At 43.4% G+C, this 18,688-nt stretch overlaps 1 protein-coding gene across 4 annotated transcripts in view; it reads left to right on the plus strand.

Moving 5' to 3' along the window:
- The window catches only part of LOC119026192 (axin-2-like), an 84,651-nt gene that overhangs the window by 54,763 nt on the left and 11,200 nt on the right, over positions 1 to 18,688 (plus strand). Inside the window, exons 1-3 of one of the 4 annotated variants that reach the window (XM_037110369.1) lie at positions 12,540 to 13,104; positions 14,673 to 15,616; positions 18,116 to 18,256. In XM_037110369.1, coding sequence (XP_036966264.1) covers positions 14,784 to 15,616; positions 18,116 to 18,256 — 974 coding nt within the window. In that variant the 5' untranslated portion in view covers positions 12,540 to 13,104; positions 14,673 to 14,783. Of the gene's footprint in view, positions 1 to 12,539; positions 13,105 to 13,165; positions 13,716 to 13,999; positions 14,367 to 14,672; positions 15,617 to 18,115; positions 18,257 to 18,688 lie in introns of those variants that run through there. The other 3 variants (XM_037110385.1, XM_037110391.1, XM_037110377.1) reach the window with 3 other exon arrangements.

Consider the following 18,688-nt stretch of genomic DNA (forward strand, 5'->3'; position numbering starts at 1 on the left):
TGAGATTTTGGAAAAGTGCTTAATTTTAGTGATTTTCAAGGTTAGGAATGTGCTTGAATTCAAATATATCCCCTGACATAATCTGGTGTCATATTTTAATATTTGAAATGAAACATATTCAATCTAAAGCATGCATTCAAAGTAAATCTGAACAGCTGGTGTGGATAAGACAAGTATAGCAGTAGTCATCATTGAAAATACACATAACTCAAAGCAGTAAAGCTCTCCAGCAGCTATAGGAGCTATAGTGTGAACAGAAATAGGACTGAGGCCCCATCAGAGCTGGAATAGAAAGAGAACTGTGTCCCTTTTCTGTTGGGCTACTTTTTGGTCCGCTTCAAGGGAACTGAGTTCATTCAAACAGGACTATATGTGAAAACACCCTCCGTCACAGTGTGTCAGTTACATAAATGTAGCATCTTCGCAAGAGTTAAAGAGGGTTTTTACCTTCCCTTATTGTGCTGTATAGCATTGTTGTGCATGGAACAGGCCTGCAAAGTGAAAGAGCCCAAAGTCCACAGCAAAGGGAGTTACTCTCTCTCACAGGAAACACAACTCCTGCACCGCCTGAAACACCTGGTTTGGAGTGTTTGGAGTGAAGCCCTTTCTTCCATAACTAATGAGCATCACTTTGTAACAGGCATTACATAGATCTATAAATGTATATATATGATAAAACACAGTATATACACTGTAGTCAGTCAGCAGACATACATGCAGCTGTAGCAGCGTTATTTTAGATCACACTACCTTGCTCCACATGACCCGTCCTACTCTGATTGGTTACATCCTTCCTGTTAAGCAATGCATCAATCTTTTCTCCCCTTGCTGCTTATGTCCACTAAAACTGATTATTTGTTTGTTGCCACAGACTTAACAACCAAACAACAATGACATATCAATCTCAGCCGGTCACTATCAAAAACAAGCAAAATGTTTAGAGTTGTTGTGGCACCAACAATAATATCACTTGGAAACAGGATGGGGAAAACGGTGTCTGTTGCCTATTTAACAAAGGATGCAGACGGTTAGAATAAAATAGTTGAGGGTAAAGTGTGTAACAGCATACTTATTCTGGTTAGGGAGCACTAGCTTTAACCAAGATACACTGATCTGATGCTCAGAAATGTTTTGTCATTGCAAACAACTTGCAACAAAATGATATATCTATGCTGATATACAGAATGATACAGGAGGATCCTGCTCTCTGCACATTCACGGGCAGACAGAATTACCTCTTTATGGAGTTCTCTGTCCTGATTGGATAAAGTGGGCAGGGATACCAGAAAAAATGATTTTCTCTTCAACTGCATGGGCAGAGATAGGAGAGACATGGACTACAGACCAAACACTATAATATGACATCAAAATAAATCACTTACAGCAGCTGTAATACGTGTTTATCTTACAAGGACGTAATAACTCCACTGAATGCATAACAGGAACAAGTCATTCTTTGATTTCCAAGCTAATATTCAGCATGAATGTTTGAAGTGGGGTTTTCCAGTGATTCTCTCTCCCCTTCGGCAAACTGAGGGAACAATAGAGGGCCAATGGTGGAGAGAAAGAAGGGGAAGAAGGGAATGTGCAGCCGGATCTACATTTCCTGGGTTCCCCGCTGCCCCAGAGGCATTTCAGGGCCTCCTTACACGGGAGCCATCCATACACGGGATTTGCATGAAACTGACTTTGATGGGATCTCCCTGCAGCTAAAGTGCTGGAACACAACGTGGATTCATATTCACAAATGGACACTGCACGGTGGATGAGAGGGAGCTTACGTTCAGAAAAGGGTGTCATCTTTCTCATTTCTGCACCACGGGGCGTCAGGATGTCTGGGCTTGTTTTTGGACGGCCAGTGTTTTAATGGTAATCTCGGAAAAGAGTGTGACACAGCACAGACGAGTCTCATACCTATACCTAATGTGCTGCGAATGCTTATTTCACTGCTGATATATATAAAGCACACAAGAGGCGGGGGACGAAGGGTGGATATGATGAAGGACAAACAGAGCCAGACTGCAAATAAAGATGGAAATAGATAAAGAGTTGGAAGTCCACCAAGGCAGACAGACAGAAACAAAGGAAAATCGACGAAGAGATATATGGGAGAGAGGCGAAGGACATATAAAGCAAAGAGGACAGAGATAGAAACAAAAAGATGAAATGAATGAATTGAGATACTGTGAGTCCTGGGGGTCAGCTTCTTTTTTCTCTCTCCCCTCCTCTCCCTCTTTCTCTTACGGTAATCCCTCCAGTAGCAGTGAGCTGTTAGGCTCCTCCATAAATCAGCGTTTGTATGAAATACCAGCGGGAGCCAAAGGTCAAAGGAGAAAATTAGCAGCTGTCTTTTCCTTTCCTTTCATGTTAGCCGCGGGGCTAATCGCCAAGTGCGCCATCAGCCTCATTTCCACTTTAAAACAAACTCCCCGACAAGCTGGGGAGGAGCTGTTTGCCCGCTCTTACATTTTATGGCACCGGATTTTATTCTGAGGGGAAGGAGGAGGGGGAGTGGTGGGAGGGTGAGTGGTGGTGGTGGTGGTGGTGGTGTGGGGGGAGGACTTGTTCCCCTGCTTTCTGTCACCCCTCTCATTCTACACCCTTTTCCTTTGCTCCCACCTATCCCATCATCTTCAGGGGTGGGAGGGCAAACAGTGGAGCATGCTCCTCTCACTCTGCTTTGTTGACACATTTCAGCAGCGCTGGAGGAGCGGTGTTGATTGGCGGCCTCTCCCTCTGCTCCACTCCGAGGTGGTGCTACTCATTAATACAAGGCTTTGGCAAACTCTGTTGACCTTTTCACTCCCACAGTCTTTGTTAGTCTCCTGGCCTGGCTCTGGGACTTCCCAGTAGTTGAAATACTCACATTCTTAGATTAGATGTTTCATTGTTGGCTGGTATTACCAGAAGGAAGGTTTTAGTGTGTGTTGCTAATACAGTGAATTTATTAAGGACACTACAAAGTCTGATAATTTTAAGATGTACTCAAAGTGAAGGAAAGTGTGAAAATAAAAAGCTCTCCATTTCTAAACGTAAACATCAGTGTTTCTATTGGCCGATTGGTCAAATCAGATCAAACAAAAACAAACTGATAGCGGCATCGGTAGCCAGCTGGAGGTTGTATCAACGCAGGCAACACATGCTTGAATTTTTTCATCATTCAGGTTTCAATAATGAAGCGAATACTTGTAGGACGGAAGTGTGATGTGACCATACCCTTAGCCTCAGTGTGCCCGGGCAATTATTTTCTCATATTGCCACTACTGCAACAAAGTAGTTAATCAAATGATCAGTTTTTCCACGCATCTTTTTTCAAGGCCTGGTAGCTCATTTTAGTTGTATAAAGAGTTCTGAAGGCACTGACGAGTAGCTTTTCCTCCATTTAGTCTGAAGCACATTTTCATACATGAATGGAGTGGAAATCAACAATCTTCTGTCTCTTTGGCCATGGTTGGTTGTCTCCAGGTTGTTGTCAAGATGTTTCAGCATGATCATTCGCATAAAGACGAACCCTTCACAATTCCCACAGTTGGGTGACTTGATTTTTGTAGTAGTGTGTTTTTCAAGGTTTCGTTCACAATAAATGACATCCTGTAACAGATGTTAGAGCAACAATTGTAGGTCCTATAATGTTCTAATTCATTTTCCCTTAATTTGTAAGAGGTGCCAATTGAACTCTACAATGTTTTAGGTATAAGGTCATGGTGTGTCTGCATTTAAAAGCTCTGAAAACATTCTTTATTTAACTTGGGAGATTTCTATATTTCTTTCTGTCAGTGTGCTTTCCTCACCAGTTTGATCAGATCAGGAAAAATGTGAGGTCAGTCTGGTTCAGTCAGATCTGATCAAAAGACGAAGTTGCTTTTTAAACCACCAGTTTTGGTAGACAATCGCCTGTGTCTTACACATAGTTGTTCATGTTCTCGCTAAACTACGCATGTTAGGATACCACTAGATGGCACACAATAGCTTATCTTAGCAGTTGTCCCAAATTACTTATTGCGGACACAGGCTACACTAATAATAATAATTCAAAATTAAAAGTTCAAATTATGGCATTAAATTTACCAATCTGAATGGAATCAACACCTCTGACACAGGCTTCTAAAAACCTGAGCACACAGGCTTCACCAGTGTAGTATTTGTTGTACAGCGGCTTTACCTGATAACAACAGATTGTACAGGTGTTTCCATTGTTGTTGCACAACCATATCTTTTTGTTTATGCCCATATTTCTCCTCCCTTTCTCTGCCGTTCCCGTCTCATGGCACCTCAAATTTCACTTGTCTTGTTTCTGGCATGACGTGTAAAATTGTGAGTGTAGCCTCTGTGTTGTTAAAGCATATAGACAAGAAATAATACATGAATAAAAGAAACAGAAGAAGAAATGTTTTTCCCTCTCCCTCTCATCCATCCTTATTGTCAGTCTGTGTCTTCCTCTCTCTTCTTTGACCCTCTTCACCTCTCTTCTCTTTCTGTCTTTCACTTTACATCTCTCTTCTCTTCCTCTACACCGGCTCTCCATCTTTTTTCTCTCTCTGTGGGAATGTTTTCCCTGTCGGTTGTCAGAGCAGTCAGTGAGGTGCATAGCAGCAGTGCTTTGTTGACGTTCCTCTTTGCCTATCTGCTGTGCAGTGTGTTTTGAAACTCACCCTCCCTCTGCACACCTGCTGGGTAGCTGCATGACACTGGGAAACATCCCACAACAGGGTCAAAACACTTTTATCTTAGTTTTAGTTATGGATTTAGAAACTCTCTCAGGAATAAACGAACAATATGCAGCTGGCCAGAGCTGAGGACCTGGATGGTTGCTCTCTGTTGCTGTATCCGGGACTTCCTTTATTCACAGTAGGTGGGTTTAACTCTTCAACTTGTAAAAATATCTTAGCCTTACACAATACATTCAGTAACATATATGTTTAGAGCTGCATAAGAGCAAACAGAGATACGGTAGGTTATATGCACACACTTTACATATGTGTGGGCCCGCTCAGGCAGTATTGTGTGCATTACTCAGGATCATATGCATGAAGAAACTGTGCCCCTGTCTACAGTTGCAACTTCGCGGCCACTCTTTTAATTTTTAACCTTGAGGTGTGAGACTGTGACTGAGAAAAATAAATTGGTGTCCCTCTCTTGTTCGTTTTGCCATGAACATACAAAACATTCACAGTCCATTGACAAAACAAGTCATGAGCTGATCTGAAGTCCTACGCCGTGAGCAGACTGAAAACCTGAGAACATGACTGCCTGCCTCTGGGAATGAGCTACAAGATGTAGTGTTTGTTTTTCACTAACAACTTTGCACCAAATGAAAAATCACAAATGTATTTCACCTTGATGCTGCTTACCATTGAAATAGCAGTATCTGATTTAGTATGAGTTACTTCCTGGGTAACACAAGTAGTACTGGTGAACTTCCTGTTGTATTTTTGTCTTTGAACTAACACTTAGGTCTGCTAAGTTCAGGGCCTTTGCCATGGAGTCAATAAGGGGGGTGGGGTGATTTACTCCTTTACCACTGGTCAAAAATCCCACTTAAACCCGCTAAGATCTGGCTTCTGTGAGTAATGGGAATGTGTACACTCTGCACTTACACTCAGGTCAATTTTCTCTGCAGCAGACCTGGGTTTTTATCACCTCAGCTCAGGTCTGATCTAAATGTATAGACCCAGGTGAACACGCTAAATTCCATCACATGAAGTGGTGACGCATTATCAATATACAGTGGTGGCAGGTAAATAAGGAAGGAATTTGGTATTCAGTCTAATCAAGGATGTGTTACTACTGGACACAGTGCTAGAGGCAGAGCCCCGTTCATTCCTATGAAAGCTGCTCAGTGGTGTTTTGAAGCCAAAAAAGCTTGCCTTCTTGGCTGAAATGAGGATAAAATAATTTAATGAGGATAAAAGGATAAAATAATTTAATCCTGCAGCTCTACAAGACATTCAAATTTTATTTGACTGAACGGCTCAAACTATAATAGTGAAAAGAATCACTTCGCTAGGGCTGTGGCATTCAATGGAATTCAACCCCCATCAAGACTGTGTCTATTGTTGTTTTTTCTTCTACTACAATTGTTTCTGACGCAGTCTTAATGTCAAACTTGATGTCAGTGACATACAACGTAATGCTTCAGATAAAAATCACAGATGGGCTGCCTTGTCCATCTGTGGAGTTAACAGGCGATTTTTAGTGGGTGCACCTGTGTCTAAAGTACCCATGTAGACCCTCTAATTTATTTGGGAAAGCGTATTAGTGTGTTTAGAGTGTAATAAAGGTCTGTTTTGAAAGCTGAATGCTAACGCACAGCATGTATGCTATCTAGCTAACATTCTGACAGGAATTTAGCATTGTCAGACAATAAATATTCAAATCCCCAAAAAATACAGTTGATAGTGATATAGCCCACTCAACAATTATATTATAATGTTGTTTCCTTCTTTTTAAAGGTGTAATAATGTCAGTTCAATTTCAGTTTAAAACATTCCAAAAGTTTGAAAGCATGTCAGTGGATTCATTCCCTGTATCTCCCATGCCCTTTTTAGTGCCAAAGCATGAAGCAGTGGGCATTTATGTATCAGGGTGGAAAGTAAGAATGTGCAGGTTGGATTAGCAAATAGTGTGTGGAAGACAGTGTTGTGTGCTATGTCAAAACTGCAACTGATGAAACTTTTTATAACCATAACCACAATCCTTTCCTGTTGTTTGCTTCAGCCTAACTTTAAAGCAATATGTAAGAACTCTGGTCAAAAATAAACACAGAACATGAAGAATAACAGTCTTCATATTATGATGCATATGTATCGTGTTAACCAGCTCCTATGTCAGCAGTGTAAACTCAAACAATTCCTTGGGGCTCTGAGCTCCTATTTCGGACTGCTAGCTGGACTGCTAACTGAGCTAACGAGCTAATTGGCAGCAGTTAGCAGTCACTCTGATGATATGCTGAGTATGAATTCAACATGTGGCCAATTCTTAAATATTCCACCTTTTAGCATTTTTTATTGACAAATCATACTGTAGTTTCCATGAGTTCAAATTAGATGTTAAAAACATTGCTGCTCAACATGATCCAAGACTTGTCGTGATAGGGTTCTTTAGTATGCCTATATAATATACTATCACTTCCTTGTGTTTCTGTTGCTGAGACTTGCGACCACTGTCCCTCATCCTAGGAGCTGCTTTTCTAATTCTGGATTTTGGCAGTATGATATATGACTCTTCCAGCCTCTTTCTTTTGGGGGCATTTTTAAAGTTTTAACAGTTGCATTTGTAAAATAGACATCAACTTTTGTTTTGCAGGTTTGTACCTGAGAGCTGCTTTTTAAAACTCACATATAAAAGCGTCAGTCATCAGTTCTCTTTAAAAGCTCACACAGTGCTAGCTGGCGCTCAGCTTAATTTGCCCGTGTATCTGCCTTTGTAATAGTGGTCCACTTCAAAGCTAGGGTTTTCTTTTGCACGTGGTGTTTGCATTATTTTGTCCACGCTTTGGGATTTATTCTCACATCAACTTCAAATCCTGTGATTGTGAGTTTTTGTTGTGTTGCCCTGTGAAGTGCTTTGTGGCAAACAGCAGGGAGCAGCTCCAGGCGAGCGGAGCTACATGTGGATAGAGAGCAGGTTTTACAGCGACGATAAATCCTTTGCATCAATTCACACTGATGATAAAATACTAACCGAACACTAAATTTGTTTTTTTGCCACAGAATCCGCCACTGTGTGTGGACATACTAATCACCCTCACACTTTTTGTTGGAGCGTGTCTGAGATGTGAATATGTTGATATCACAATGGCTGGCTGTAAAGAGTGTCAATTAAACAATGAGTCACTGTCATGTCTGCTGGTTTTGTGGCCTCACTGTTGTCTCTTGCTGCTGTCTTGTCCAGACGTCAAACGGGAACATTTGATCGTTGGAAATAGGACCATTTCATTTGACTTATCAGAGCATGGATTTGCTGTCAGGCTGAGTCTCAGTTAAAACCAGCGCTGGTCTGTAACAAGTTTTGTTCAGCCTCTAATAGGCCTAACTGATGCTTTATATCAAGCATTTTTCTACATCAGTTGTCTGATGCTCATTAAGGATGGCAAACTGAGCTCAAAGTGAACACTCACACATTTCTCTCGCTTTCATAATCAGAAGAAGAATCAGTTGATTTGTTGAGCATGATGCACTAACAAACATCATTAATACACATGAAATTGTGTTAGTGGAATTACTGCAGGAACCGCTGACACAGTGATACAGAGCATTCATTGCAGGAGGATAGTGATTAGATTATGTATGGTTTGGTAAAAAAAAAAAAAAAAAAAAAAAAGTCATTACACTTTAGATGTGATTTATGAAAAAAGATTTCTATTGTTCTTGTTGGCGTAATGTGCAGAAAGTTGTTGTTTTCTGTATTATTTTTCAGCTGTACAGAGGGAAGACAGACTGTCCGTCTGTACATGCTGCCTTGGCAAACATTTGCTCACATCAGATAGGGCTTCGGTTACCACAAAGGTTTGCCAAGCCCAAACGGATTAGGCTAAGCATCACAGACATTGTTTCTATACATTATTAAACTTTTAAGCCACCGAAAAACAGGATTGGAAGAAAAAAGGGGAGAGTGGGAAGAGAAAGTAATTATTCATCCTCAGTGCTCACACGCATCCCCCCACACCTTCTCTAGCAAATCCCTCACTTCAAGTTTCTGAAAGATAACCGTTCGGTTGTTTTTAACCTCATTGGAAACCTCACCTGATTGTTGCCACTCCTGATTTTTTTTTTTTAAATATAAGACTTTTCCCAAAGTTGAAATTAAAGTTCTTATTTTCTCAAATTGGGCCTTTTAAAGGGAATGGTCTTAACAAGCCATAACAAGCGGATGAATGGCTGGCTTCTCAAACTTTAAGGGTGTTATGCACCATGTCCAACTTCAAAGCCCGTCTTAACTCCACACTTTAATTGTATCTTCTTCAAGCCTGTCTGCCTGACCGCCATCTGATTCTGCTGACAACTGCACTCCTCTCTCGTCTCAATGCTCATCCGTCTATCTCTCCATTCCTCTCTCTCCGTCTTTCTCCATCTGTCATGACAGACCCCCCCCCCTTCGTCTTCTTTCCTTTAGCTCTTCTAAAGTCACTCTGCTACAAGTGTCAACTCAGGCACGAGCCCCAAATTACTTTTTTGGATGAGTGTTGACATCTACCACTCACCCTTCAGCTCATGCAAACAGAATGATGCTATTTGCCCCTCTTTTTTTCCTTTCTCTCTCTCTCTCTCTCTCCACACTCTATTTATTTCTCTATCGTTCCTTTTTTTTTTTTTCTATTTCTCTCTGAGCCTACAAACAGACATTCACGCTTCTCTCCATATGGGCTTTAATTTGCCATTGTCCCCCAAGATATTCCTCGCTCAGGCTTGAGATAAAGGGATAATCACTTCAAAGGGAAGCTAGGGGGGAGACTGCCCCCTCCCTCCCAGCTGAAAGGACAAGTGGACAATACGCTAATTGAGAGGGGGAACTGATCACAGGGTCTGTTCAAAGGGACGCCTGGCCACGCCCCCTCCTCCCTCCGACGCACTTAATTTTATTAGTGTTTATGGTGATGCTTCAGCCAAAATTATCACTCAAGCCCACCACAGCCTTTGAACTCCAAAATATTGGGTTATTTGCAATTAGCCACCCTATCTTCTGTTTTCCGTCGCTATTTTAGAACAAGTGTAGGATTTGAGCGGAGGGGGGCGCGCGCGATAAGATGGATTGTGCGGAATTTATTGTTCGCACTGTGGGAGCATAAACTGTGGGCTGCGATATGATGCAAATCCAGAAGTTCTTGTGAAAAAAGGCGACAAAAAAGGGAGAACACAGGCCTATTGTTTGACTGAGGCAACTAATGATACAACATCAAAAGACTTCTGCAGTACAGTACGGAGAAAAGAAAGCAAGAAAGAAAGCAAGACAGAAAGAAAGAAAGAAAGAAAGAAAGAAATAGCTTTCTAACAAACCATCAAGACACAAGTTTAATTAAAGTCCTCTGTCTGCTTCCATGTATTCTGACGTGACACCTGTACAGACGGGAGTGAAATCCATACTTTCTCCGTGCCTTGAATGCATTCTCTAATTAAAGAGCAGCTTCATTTCCAATCTTTGGTGATACAACCAGATGCCTTTAATTTTGTCCCAACCAAGAGCTCTCAATTAGCCTCCAGGTCACCCCGTTTTATTGGGGCCTCATAGCAAGTCAGTGGCGGCACTCTCGTCCTGTATTGTGCTTTTAAAGCGTTTGGATCTTCCTGTGAAATGGTTAGGGCCCCAACAAAGGGGTCAGGGCAGGGTCAACATCAAAAAGGGGGCTTCTTGTGGCTACTTTACAGCACCCTCTCTCTTTTGTTGCTGCTAAACACAAGAGTGGGCATTCAAGGGTCAACAGGTGTGGTCTCATGGGTTTAGCGTCTCGTGACTTCCCAAATGAATTTAAAAAGTCAGCAGCTTGTGTTTTTTTAATTTTTTTTGGTTGCATCTTTGGTGAAAGCGGTTTCGTTTGCATAAATGTGTTAAAAGGCATCCTGAGTAGTCTGAACTTTACATGTCATTAAAAGCAGACTGAGCAAAGAGCGCCTGTCAGCAAAAATTAGACTAGTCTGTCGGACTTTTTCTTTTTGACGTGATATTTGAGCCTAATTTAATTAGAGTGACGATAACATCTTATCCTAAATGTGAATATCCCACTTTTAAGATTGTCCTGCACTTCAAAAATTACATTCTATAACCCCTCTATATCTCAATTCCCTTTTCAAAGGGGGCTTTAAAGAAGTTAGCGCACAGATAACAGTATGGCGACATATTTCATGGCTTTAATTTGGGCCTCGCTGATCAGCCAAGTGCCCCTTGAACATCACAGTACCAACACTGCTGACCCATTTTGTGACTTTGTCGTTCCATCTCACAGACAGCGGGCACTTCCCTTTGCGAAGCGGTGGAAGCTTTTTTGTGCATTTTGGGTGCTGGATTGTTTGGATTTGTGGCAGAAATGTTTGTTTTGCAGAGCCCTCCAGTATAAACAGTGGCTATGAATGACCCCTTCAGATTCACACTGTCACACACACGTGCACACAAACAGAGACAGACAGACGGACGGCGAAGGAGACCGTGCCGTCTGCTGTCGTACGGCTTTGTGATAACACCTCGCAGTGAACATTTTTCAAAAGATTACATTTGAAATAAGCTGGACTCAATCATCAGACAAGCTCGCAGCATGCAGGAAGGGGCTGGCGGGATGTCAATGTAATCAACCGGACTCCTCTGCTTTACCAAGAAAACAAGAAAGGTTCGCTTTTGCACACATTTGTAAGAAAGCGAGATTATGTTAAGATTACTCAGCAGCGTGTGTCAGAACCGAAATGCACAAGTTGGAAAGTTGTATCCAGTCAGGCAGCAAGATGCCGTGAGGAGGCAGTGAACATCTACACTGGAAATGATAAAGATATATGAATAGTCGTACCCAGCAAACAACAGCAGATCTGTGCTGGATTGGATAACATGTCACCCTCAACCAAGCGTTGGGCGCAAAGATTTGGACGAATGGACAAAGATGCTGACACGATCCACATGGGAGCTGACGCACAGCGGGCTTATTTATCTATAACGCAACATGAATTAATCATCACTCGGGGACCTCGGAGAAGTTGGATTTCATTAGTTCCCTTGTCCTGTACCATCATGAGAGTTTTGTGAATTTGAATCCTCTGACTTATATAATTATATTCTCCTTTAAAGTTGATTTCCTACATCAAAGGGACAATATAGCCTTTGAAGTACCATGGGATTGGATCACTGTCTAACCCACTCTTTAAGATTCTGTCACAATGACATTAGGAGAGTCATGTGAATTAAAAGACTAGAGAACAGCTCTTGCCTTTGCTCTCTGTCCAATTTCAATCAAAATGTCATGCTGTGCCATTTTCCCTGAATGTGGAACTGGCAAGTGTGTTAGGTTGACATCTTTGTGGCTAAAAGCCTGTGACTAATATGTAAATTATATGACAGTTACACTCTATAGGATTATCACATCAGGGCTATAACTTAAAGAATATGTTTTAAATAGTTGTGGACTTTGTTGAGAAAAAAACATATTTAACCTCAATTGCTTTCATGTCACTCCCCCTCAATCGGGTAATTCTGTATTAAAGAGCTAATATTACTGGAATGACGTGCCCAGACACCCCTATACATTATACACCAACGTGGGAAAATGGACAAAAGGAGAAAAATATCTACTCATTCAGTGATGAAATGTGAAATGACTGTAAAACCCTGTCACGTGGCCGCTCCCCGGCTAGGTGAGCACGCTGCGGTCGCTCCTGTCACTTGAAGAGGCCACGGGCAGCAATAGTCTGGCTTTTGTTCGCTTTGTGTGTCTGTTGAAACTTTGTGTAGTAACAGACGGACTGGGAGAATAACGCTATTGGCGCGGCACATCACTTACTTGTGACGCTCCAGAGCCTCGGGGAGTTGGCTCTAGATTGCCTGGCTTTGATAAGGTCCTGGCATACGTGTAAAACCTTCCCGTGTCTGGAAAAGTTCAGTAAACGCGGGTGGACGTCTTAACGCGCGGGGTTTCTATCGGGGAAGCGTGGAGCGGGAGGTGTGCCGTGACTTGTGGCTGCTGTATTCGTTTGCCTCCGTCGCGGGTTCGTTTTATTTTGTCTTATTTCACCGGCCGTTGCGGAGATGAGACGCTGTGTTTCTTTTCTTTTTTTTTTTTTATGTATCTTCCGGGACCAGGCCAGCGGTTCCTTACTTTGAAGTCCGCAGTTAAACCTTCAGCCCAGTTGGTGTAGAAACAGCCCGGAGGATTTCTACCGCCTGCCAGGACTCCTTGAAACACTACCTGGGGAGAAAAAGTCGAGAGGAGGAAGAAAAACGCTCCTCTTCTTTATTCATCCGCGGCTGCGTTGAGAAAATTGTCCAGTGTGATAGGACATTACAGGACAGAGAGCAGCGCGGTTGTAGGCTCAGTCTGTCGTTGGACTACTTTACTTTAACGTTTTTCACCAAAAAAAAAAAAAGAAAGAAAAAGAAAGAAAAAAGGGAGGCTACTCGGGTACATGGATGGTAAGTTGTAGGAAAGCTGTTCCACAGGCCCCCTCTCTTGGCCGCTTTGATGTGCTGCTGCTGAGCTTTGAAGTTGAGAAATGCGGGCTGTGTTTCTTGTTTGTGGGCGAGAAATACGGTGAGATAGATAAGAAGCTTATGTGTGTGTGTGTGTGTGTGTGTGTGTGCGCGTGTTTGCGTGCGTGCCCGTATGAATGTGTAGCCCAGATTAAAAAAAAAAAAGAAACCGAATATTTGTCGGGTGGTGCGTCTTCTAGCTGGGAAAAAGTGGGATGTATTCTTCAATCAGAAGCCCCCCCCCCCTTTTTACCTCCTCCAGATTTTGACACCCCTAGTTGATCTACATAGGGACTGAGCCTGCCTCCTCTGAGGTCAGTTGTTGAATGGGACAGGGTACAGCAAACTACAGCGCTTGCTTTCCGCAGCCGAGATAGGACACATGTGGCACGGCACAGGCTTTTAATCGTACATCGTCGCAGTTTTTTGGGTGCTGGATTACTATCTCTGGAGAGTCTTTGGGACTGTATTAGACTCTACTGTATATGGAGTAATTGTTCAACTTTTTTTTTTTTTAATCGGGCTTCACTCGGGTTGGATCTGCTCTTGCGATGGTATGTTTTTTCTTTTTTTCCCCCTTTTTTTTACGCAAGTTTCCTCAGACCCTCATCCTTTTGGAGTTTAGAACCGGTCGTGTTATGATGTGGTGTCTCACTGCCTGTTGAGACTGTGCGAGCGATCGCGAGGCATTTGTAAGAGCCAGCCACTCTGGGTTCTGTCGTCCTGGCAGTTTTAGCGCTTAATGTAACAAGTCGCTTTAGATTTGGCGCTGAGACCCCGATCAAATCGCTGAGCCTCAGACTGAGGTTCGACTCCAAATACATCATGTCCTCTCTGTCGTGTTGGTAGTTCAGACACGTTGCCGGGGCTGTGGCTTTAATAATGTGCTGTAATAGTTTGCTTGGGCAGATATTAGGGAGAATGATCGCTTACATTTACGCGTGAGCGGCTGGCTTTTTCCCGCGGGGCTTTTTACCCCTCGCACATTACGACGTTTAAGGTCATTGTGGTGCAGATCAGATGCATCTAGAGTCGCCTGTGCATTTCTGGGATGGTGAGGACAAGTGTGAGCTCCGAGTGGAAACGAGTCTGTGTGTGTGTGCGTGTGTGTGTGATGCAGACAAGGGTAGGGTACGGTCGTCCGAAACAGATTGGGAATTAATTGGAGTTGAAGCCTGTGACATGGACTCGTTAGGAAAACACGTGTAAGCCACAGTTGTGAGAATACGGTTTCGGTGAGGAGTGAGCGCTGTGTGAGATGATTATTCTTGTATTCTTGTTTTTTGATGTGACAGATCAATACACGTAGAGAATGTAGGCTGCAGTTGATCTCTCATTTAGATTATAAATAGATAAATGAAACGCAAAAAAGCCTTTCATATTTCCTTTCTCTGTGAACCCGGCGAGGGTTTTTTTTTTTTTTTTTTTTTTTAAAGGGACTGTTTACTTGATGTCTTTCTTTGAAGTTCAGCAGGATCTGGCTTTGATTAGATCAATACTTTGTGTTTCAGAGTGAAGAGGAGCTGAGAAGCTCCCCCGCTGCTTTTAGAGAGTGAGGAGGATTAGGCTGGAGCTCAGTGGAGGCACGACGGCACTCTCACACGGCAACCGGAGCTGGAGCCATGAGCAGGGCGCTTACGGAGCACATCAGCAGTAGCTTCCGAGAAGATGCTCCTCGTCCTCCGGTGCCGGGGGAGGAGGGAGAGGCGTCATGCTACAACCCCAGCAGATCTGCCAAAATGAGAGCCCAGAGCAAGGTTAAAGATACCCCGGCCGCCGCCGCGCCTCCCGGCTCCACACCGCGGAGGAACGAGGATGGTCTCGGGGAGCCAGAGGGCAGCGCGTCCCCGGACTCGCCACTAGTCCGGTGGACAAAGTCTCTGCATTTTCTCCTGGGCGACCAAGACGGCGCTCACCTCTTCAGGACCTTTTTGGAGCGGGAGAATTGCGTGGACACTTTGGACTTTTGGTTCGCCTGCAACGGCTTCAGGCAAATGGACTTAAAGGATACCAAAACTTTGCGAGTTGCCAAAGTTATTTTCAAGCGGTACATCGAGAACAACAGCATCGTCGCCAAGCAGCTGAAACCCGCCACCAAGACCTTCATAAGGGATAGTATTAAGAAACAACAGATAGACTCTGCCATGTTTGACCAGGCACAGACAGAAATTCAGTCCAACATGGAAGAGAATGCATACCAGATGTTTTTGACCTCTGACATATACCTCGAATATGTGCGCACCGGCTGCGAGAACGCAGCGTACATGAACCACGGCAGCCTCGGCAGCCTGAAGCTGATGTGTGGATACCTTCCTCCTCTCATGGAGGAAGAGGAGTGGAGTTGTAATGACCTGAAGGCGAAAGCGTTAGGGTCTGTAGTTGGACTGTCTGCGAAAACCCTGAGGGCTACTGCTACCATCCGGACAGCAGCTGAAGTGCTGGAGAATACTTGCAGGTAAGAGCCGGCACGCCTGTCTTATTATATTTTAGTGCACGTTGGTGTTTTAGTACTGCTCGTTCCCCTCGTGATTCACTCTTCCTTCATTAGATAAACTACAGTGAATATGTGGCAGTTGGCAGTTATTTTGCAAATGCCTGAGAGAGAGATAAAGGCACTTGATCAAAGGGTCTCAGAGGAACATGCCTGTATATTTGTGCCCTCCTGCCTTGCAGTTAGTCAAGGGGTTGGAGGGGTGGAGGGGCGGGGTGGATACAAAACATCAATGGATCTGAGCCTTCCTTTTAAGTAAATGGTGTCTTGCAGGCAGCCCTCTGCTGGCTTGCTCAAGTTTCCTGTGCTTTGAAACCCTTCCTCCGGTTCAGGCACAAATTCAGACACCAAGCCTCATGACTGTTACAGCGACATGAAACAGTATGATGCTATTGTAAAGTTCTGCTAGATTTTCTTTTTTTTCCTTTTCTGCCCACTAAGCCATATAGTAACTGTGCTGTTGCAAAATCTCCCTAACCCAAAGAAATGCTAATAGAGAGTTAAAAGAACTTGTGCAGTCAGTCTTATGCCAAGCGGCGATATTGTTCTCTTGGTCAGAGATGAAAGCGGAGCTGTTTGTGGAAAGCATTTGGGCTTTTATCTTAAGAGCTCGTCCCACACATTGTCCAACAGCTGAAATCTTTTCAAGCCAGGAACATTTTCAAAAACTGGATTTTATGCATGAGCCTGCATCAAAGGGCACTTCAAAAGTTTTTCTCTCAGCTACTTTGTACTCACATCTGGACGCAATTGTTACTTTGAGGTTTGTCAGTGTCTTCATAGTTTGGTTTGGAAGGAAAAGTGTAATTTTAAGATAATCCATACTTTTCCCTGTCAGGTTAACTAAACATTTAGTGTGACTAGAAATTCAAATTTGTCTCCTTTTTAATAACAGTGTATAACACTAATTGATTAAGTCTAATAACTCAACTTAAACACCCCCTTGAGGATTTTATCCTTGGTGTGAGCAGATGTCGAATAACATCATAGCACCGTTACTCATTTGCTTGAAAGTGGCCATGTTGATTCAGGAACCAATACGCACACGGTTTGTTGACATGTGGGCATCTCCCGGTTTCCTGGTGTGATCCCCTGCATTCTTGGTTTTTCTTTTCAAAGACAAGCGAGAGGGAGAGAGCCCCCTTTCTCTCCCTTCCGTCACTCGCATTCTCCCCCTTTCCCCTGCCCCTCACCATCTCTTTAGGTCAACCAATTTCCATCTCAAACATGTGGAACTAATTTTGCCAGTGCACAGATTCCTTTTTCCCCTCTTTTTGAGAAACCTCCAATACTCAACTCCAAAGTGATAGAAAAGCACAACAACAAAACATCCTCAGCTCAGTTCCACGGCTTCAACCACTGATCCCACTTTGCAATAGATTGTGTGTGTCTCAGTGTTTTCCTTCCTCTTTCTTTTCTATCCAGCACTTTTATCTCTCCTATTGGAAAAAAAAAATCTGTCTGACAGAGACTAAGCATGCTTTGGAAGGAGACAGGGAGAGACAAGAGGAGGGGAAGGGGGAAAGACAGGAAGGGGGGGATCATGAAAGAAAGAAAGAGATGGAGAAAGAGAGGGGGGCAGAGAGCCCAGCTGTGCTAAATACCTGACTCTTTGCGCGGACCTTCCAAAGGTCAGGTTTGTGCTTGGGGCCTACGGCTTTAGTCATGCTGGGGTTCTCCTCTCAGCACTCCCGGCAGAAGGCATTCTCATAAAGAAAGGGGCCCTCCTTCCCCCTTTCCCTCTCCCTCTCCCTCCCTCTGTAAAGCTCAAGTTCCCCCTTCCTCTTCTTCCCTCCCTCTTCCTTGTCCACCCCCTTCACAACTGAAACAGGAATGCAACACAGCAGGAGAGAGTAGAAAGACAGAGCGACAGACTTTAGAAAGGAAAGCAGGGGAGAGTGGGTAAAGGAGGGGCCCCAGTCTGGATGATATAGAGAGGGAAAGATAGAAGTTGGATAGCATGGAGGAGAACACACTCCAAGGAAAGAGAGAGTGGAGTTTCACAGTGGAAAAGTGCACGAGTATGGGCCTGGGCCAAATAAAATGGTTTACAGATAGCAGAGGAGAGAAAACGAAGGGAAACGCTGTTGTTCATTCACACACAGCTAGGCTGCTCACTCCATCCACTCCAACCATCACCCCTCAACCCCACCAAACACACAATCCCTGTATGTTAGGGAGGATGGACATGAAAGAGAGTAAGAAAAAGAGAACCAATACCTTCATTTCTAATTGTCACATTCCTCAGGCCCTGAAGTCTCATGAAAGAGACTCTAATTGCAGGGATCTGCAGAGGACGTCAACAAAACAAACACTAAGCTGTCAAGTTTGCTTTTAAAATCTGATAAAATGAACAAGAGAAGGAAACACGGAGCAAATACACTCATCATACCTCATCCCACTTTCTTCAGTTCACGCCACAACCAAGAGAGACATCACTTTAATCATCATCACTTTTTGCAGGTCTCATCGTCGAGGAGACCCTGCCAGCCCCTACTTCGTCAACTCTGGCTACATTTTTGCCCCTGCCACCAGTGCCAACGACAGCGAGATCTCCAGTGATGCCACAACAGATGATTCCATGTCCATGACGGACAGTAGTGTGTAAGTGATTTTACTTTTTATTGATACCAAAACGTTTTTTTTTTATAGCTTCATCTCAACCCAGCTTGCTTTGAAGATAATGTAGCAACTTCAAAAAGCTCATTTCCATTCAGCTGAGCCTGGCCAAAGCTTTGTGAATTTTATTGTTTCCATAGAATCCAAATGTGCTTGGATCAGAGTCAACACCTTTCCAGGAAAAAGTCCAGGGGTGTGAAGAAAAATATTTGGCCTTGTAGTTCAACAGACTCAGCTTTTCCCAGGGCCAGGGGACTGCACTGTTGCAAAATAATGGTCCATAATGTATTTTAATTATCGTCTATGATTGACTCCAGGTAACTCTATTAATGTGTAGTTGTTACTGTGGCCTCCAGGGAGATAACTCTGGGAAAGTCATTATGACTGAAGACCTTTTGAAGTTTATTCTGATGTGTT

This window comes from Acanthopagrus latus, chromosome 1 (assembly GCF_904848185.1).
Source record: "Acanthopagrus latus isolate v.2019 chromosome 1, fAcaLat1.1, whole genome shotgun sequence".
Lineage (NCBI taxonomy): Eukaryota > Metazoa > Chordata > Actinopteri > Spariformes > Sparidae > Acanthopagrus > Acanthopagrus latus.